The sequence below is a fragment of the Saprolegnia parasitica genome (assembly GCF_000151545.1).
Source record: "Saprolegnia parasitica CBS 223.65 unplaced genomic scaffold supercont2.210, whole genome shotgun sequence".
In the NCBI taxonomy this organism is placed as follows: domain Eukaryota; phylum Oomycota; class Saprolegniomycetes; order Saprolegniales; family Saprolegniaceae; genus Saprolegnia; species Saprolegnia parasitica.
The window spans coordinates 13,082-16,532 of record NW_012156604.1 but is presented as its reverse complement, the minus strand read 5'-3'; the positions used below and the strand labels follow the sequence as shown (position 1 = coordinate 16,532).

At 57.3% G+C, this 3,451-nt stretch overlaps 1 protein-coding gene across 1 annotated transcript in view; it reads right to left on the bottom strand.

Moving 5' to 3' along the window:
* Window positions 1–209, bottom strand: part of SPRG_21648 (hypothetical protein) — a gene marked incomplete at both ends in the record, with an annotated part of 972 nt that extends 763 nt beyond the window's left edge. Inside the window, one exon of the mRNA XM_012355146.1 lies at window positions 7–209. Coding sequence (XP_012210536.1) covers window positions 7–209 — 203 coding nt within the window. The remainder of the gene's footprint in view (window positions 1–6) is intronic.
* Between the last annotated feature and the right edge of the window lie 3,242 nt (window positions 210–3,451).

Here is a 3,451-nt window from a genome sequence, read left to right as displayed (position 1 = left end):
GCGGACTGCGTCATGAGGTCGCGCATGTTGGGCGTCGATGTCGACGAGCGCATGCCCGAGCTATGGCCGTGACTGCGGCTCAGCGACTGCTGGATGGAGGGCGTCGTCGTCATAGACGTGTTCCTTCGCAGCGCCGAGGCCGCCGGAGCGGTGTGGCCCATGGCGACATGGCTGCGCGACCCGGTCTTCCTCGGCGTCGTCGGGTGCATGCTGCTCGTCCGTCGTCCGCTGCCGACAGAACCAAGCGAAGGAGGCCGTGAATATGCGTTACCACCCCTGCGCTCGTCCCTCATTGGTTAAAAGTCACGCTTCGAACTTCGAGTTGCAGCGTCACACAAACTTCCCAGGAAGCTATTTGCACGCCGTTTGGATGCGCATGCTGCGAGAAGCACTTATCTAACCGGGACAGCCGAATGTAGCGACGAGTGGTCGGTGCTATTGTATATTTTGTACAATTGATGTATAGGCATAAAGGGCTAAAAAGGACGTGGAAGTCTCTTGCCAGGGCGATTCGCGTCCCAAGGTTGGGTGATTCTAGATAAGCGCCTCCAAGCACACAACAATACCAGTACTCGCCATGCTGGAAGTGTACTGTCCTTTTCGACTAGATTCATTCATTTTGGAGTATAATACGTTGTATAGCGTTGGGTCGATGTTGGTCGCCGCTGTATGGACGACTGCGTGCGACACGGTTTTGGCGATGCGAGGTTAGGGTCTCTCGCGATCCCGTCAAATTTCGGACGCTATAGGTACTATGTATATAATGAAAGATGAGATGTACTAGTACACGCTCGATGTTTTTCAAGATGAATCAAATGGTGTTATCCTGAAGAATCCAGAGATAAGGAAGGTGGTGACTACGATACTACGGTATGATGGAAGCCACATACGCACGCACGGCCTCGTGCCATCCTTGAGCAGCCGCGGCACGCACAGGCTCGTCGATGACACCACCAAACGATTCGACCAAGCAACGAAGCACAGCAATGTCACCACGATGCACCGCGTGGGAGATGAGATCGGGTATCGCGAGCGGTTCGCGCTCCAGCAGCTCGTCACGAACCAGATCCATCCACGCCGATCGCTTCCGCGCACATGTACATCTCGACGACTTGGTCTGGCCGACCACGCCAGCAGTGATGCGTGAGAGTATAGGTGACGACGTCGACTTGGTTCTTCTTCATAGCCTTGAGGTTGCTGCACGAAAGCGAGCCCACTTGGTCGAGGCACCGTAGCATTGGCAAATGGTCTTGCGTGATGGCCTCGTTCATGGCTTCCGGCCACAGAGGGTGGCCAGTCGACACCAGCACTTGGAGTACCTCGAGATGGCCGTTGCGCGCAGCCCACTTGGTGGCCAGGCCATTGACATCGTCGGGCCAGTGCACCGCCGTTCTCGGGAAGGAACGAGCGACACAGCTTGCCGATGCGATTATTCGTCTCGATGGCGTGGGGCTGCTAAAGTACGTGACAATGGCCAAGTCGCCGACGTAGGCTGCCGATGCGAGCGCGACTTGGGTCACGGGAACTTGACAGACTTCCAGTAGCCAGCGCAAACATGTATAATAGAGGTCCGCGCCAAGGCATCCTCCAAGTAGCCATCCCGGCGATGGGCTGGAGCACGTGCAAATGGCCGTTGTCGCTCGCAAAGGCCGTGGCGCGCGCGGATGCGCACTGAAACTGAAGTCGACTTGCATGCAAGAGCTCCAGAGCTGCCACGTCACCGTAAAACGCGGCAAGGTCGTTGTAAGCACTCAACACGAATCTATCGACTTGACTGACGGGCTGCAAGAAGCTTGTGGTGTGCACGCTACCTGGTCCCTCGCACACAATCTCGAACCACGACCACTAACGCTCCTCGCTGAAGCACCGGCCACGCCTCACGAGCGCATTAGGAAGTCCACCATATCTTTATAATTGCATGTAATAGAACTCAGTTCAACAACGGGCTCCAAGAATCTTGTGTCTATCTCCACGTAATAACGTGCTTCGCATCGACGCGCGAAATTTTGCATGGAATGTCACGGGACGTTTTCTAATAGCAACACCCATTTTAAATTGGACCCTACCCCGCTCTGAAACGGCTGTAATGGTCTCCGTTGTTCCGTCGAAACGGGAGATTACTGTCGACTGGTTTACCACCAGGTAGAGCTGGGTTCGAGTCCCGGCAGTGCCCCTTTTCGATTATTGAATACACCAGCAGTATGTATGCAAGGACAACCATCGATCCAACGAGCTGCAATGCATATTCTTCAATGCGTACTATTGGTATATCGAAACAATGTAACTGCGCGTTGATATGACGTTTCAATAGCACCACGATTGCAGGAACTAGCCATTTGAGTGAATTTGTTTCGATGGCTATTACGTCCACGTTTCCTCGTCGAACCAGTTCCGCCGACGGGAGTCATCGTACACCTCGTACTTGAGAGTCATGTCCCCGATCGCGTGCGCCGACGGCACCGCTGGTCCTAGCGTCACCAAAAACCCAAGCACGCTCTTTCGGCGCCCTTCTCGCGCCGCGCTCTCAACGGCACTTGTCCATGCAAAGCCGTGGGTCTGCACCAGATACCGTAGCATCTCGAGGTGACCATGGGCGGCCGCACGCACCAGCATGAGTTCTTGCACCCGTCGGGGCAGATCGAGTTGAAAGTCGAGCGCCAAGACCTTGGTCACAAGGTCCAGCATCGCCACATCGCCGCGTCGGGCCGCATGCACGCAGAGAATGCGCGCGTCGATGGCGCGGTCACCCGGATCGTCAGTGGTCGCCCATCTCTTTTGGCTAAAAAGACCATGGGCCACGTCGATCGAGAGATGGCGCACGGCCATCAAAAGCGCGTCAAAGGTCGAGCAGCGCTGGCCAAAGACGTCGCGGAGGTAGACCACGAGGTGAACGCGACCGTACTGGAGAGCGTCGTGCATGGCCACCGACGACACCACGTAGCCATGGGCAACGAGACACTGCAGCACCTCGAGGTGACCATGCCGAATGGCCCAGTCGGTTGGACGGCCGTCAAAGTACTCGGCCTTAAAGTTGCTGCTACAGCCATGCACCGACGGCACTTTCACGGAGCAACAGCATACGTGGCCGACGCGACCCGAGGCGGCACCGTTGGGCAGCTTGTGCACAAGATACTGCACGAGCGGAAGGTTGCCAGTGGCCGCCGCAGACGCGAGTGCGGCGTTGGTCGGCGGCAGGCCGTAGACATCCACGAGCCAAGAGACGACGTCCGTGTGCCCACGCACCGCGGCCAGGACCACCGCGTCGCCCGAACAGCCGTCCGTTCGGTGCGCATGGAGCCATTGAAGCACGTGCAAATGGCCGTTGCAGGCCGCGTACATCATCGTACGCTCCGTGGCGCACCGAAGCCGACTGGCGTGGAGCAGCTGGATCGCGGCAAGATCGCCCAGGGACGCCGCCGAGTCCATGGCGGTGCAGTCGTCCCAGCGAATT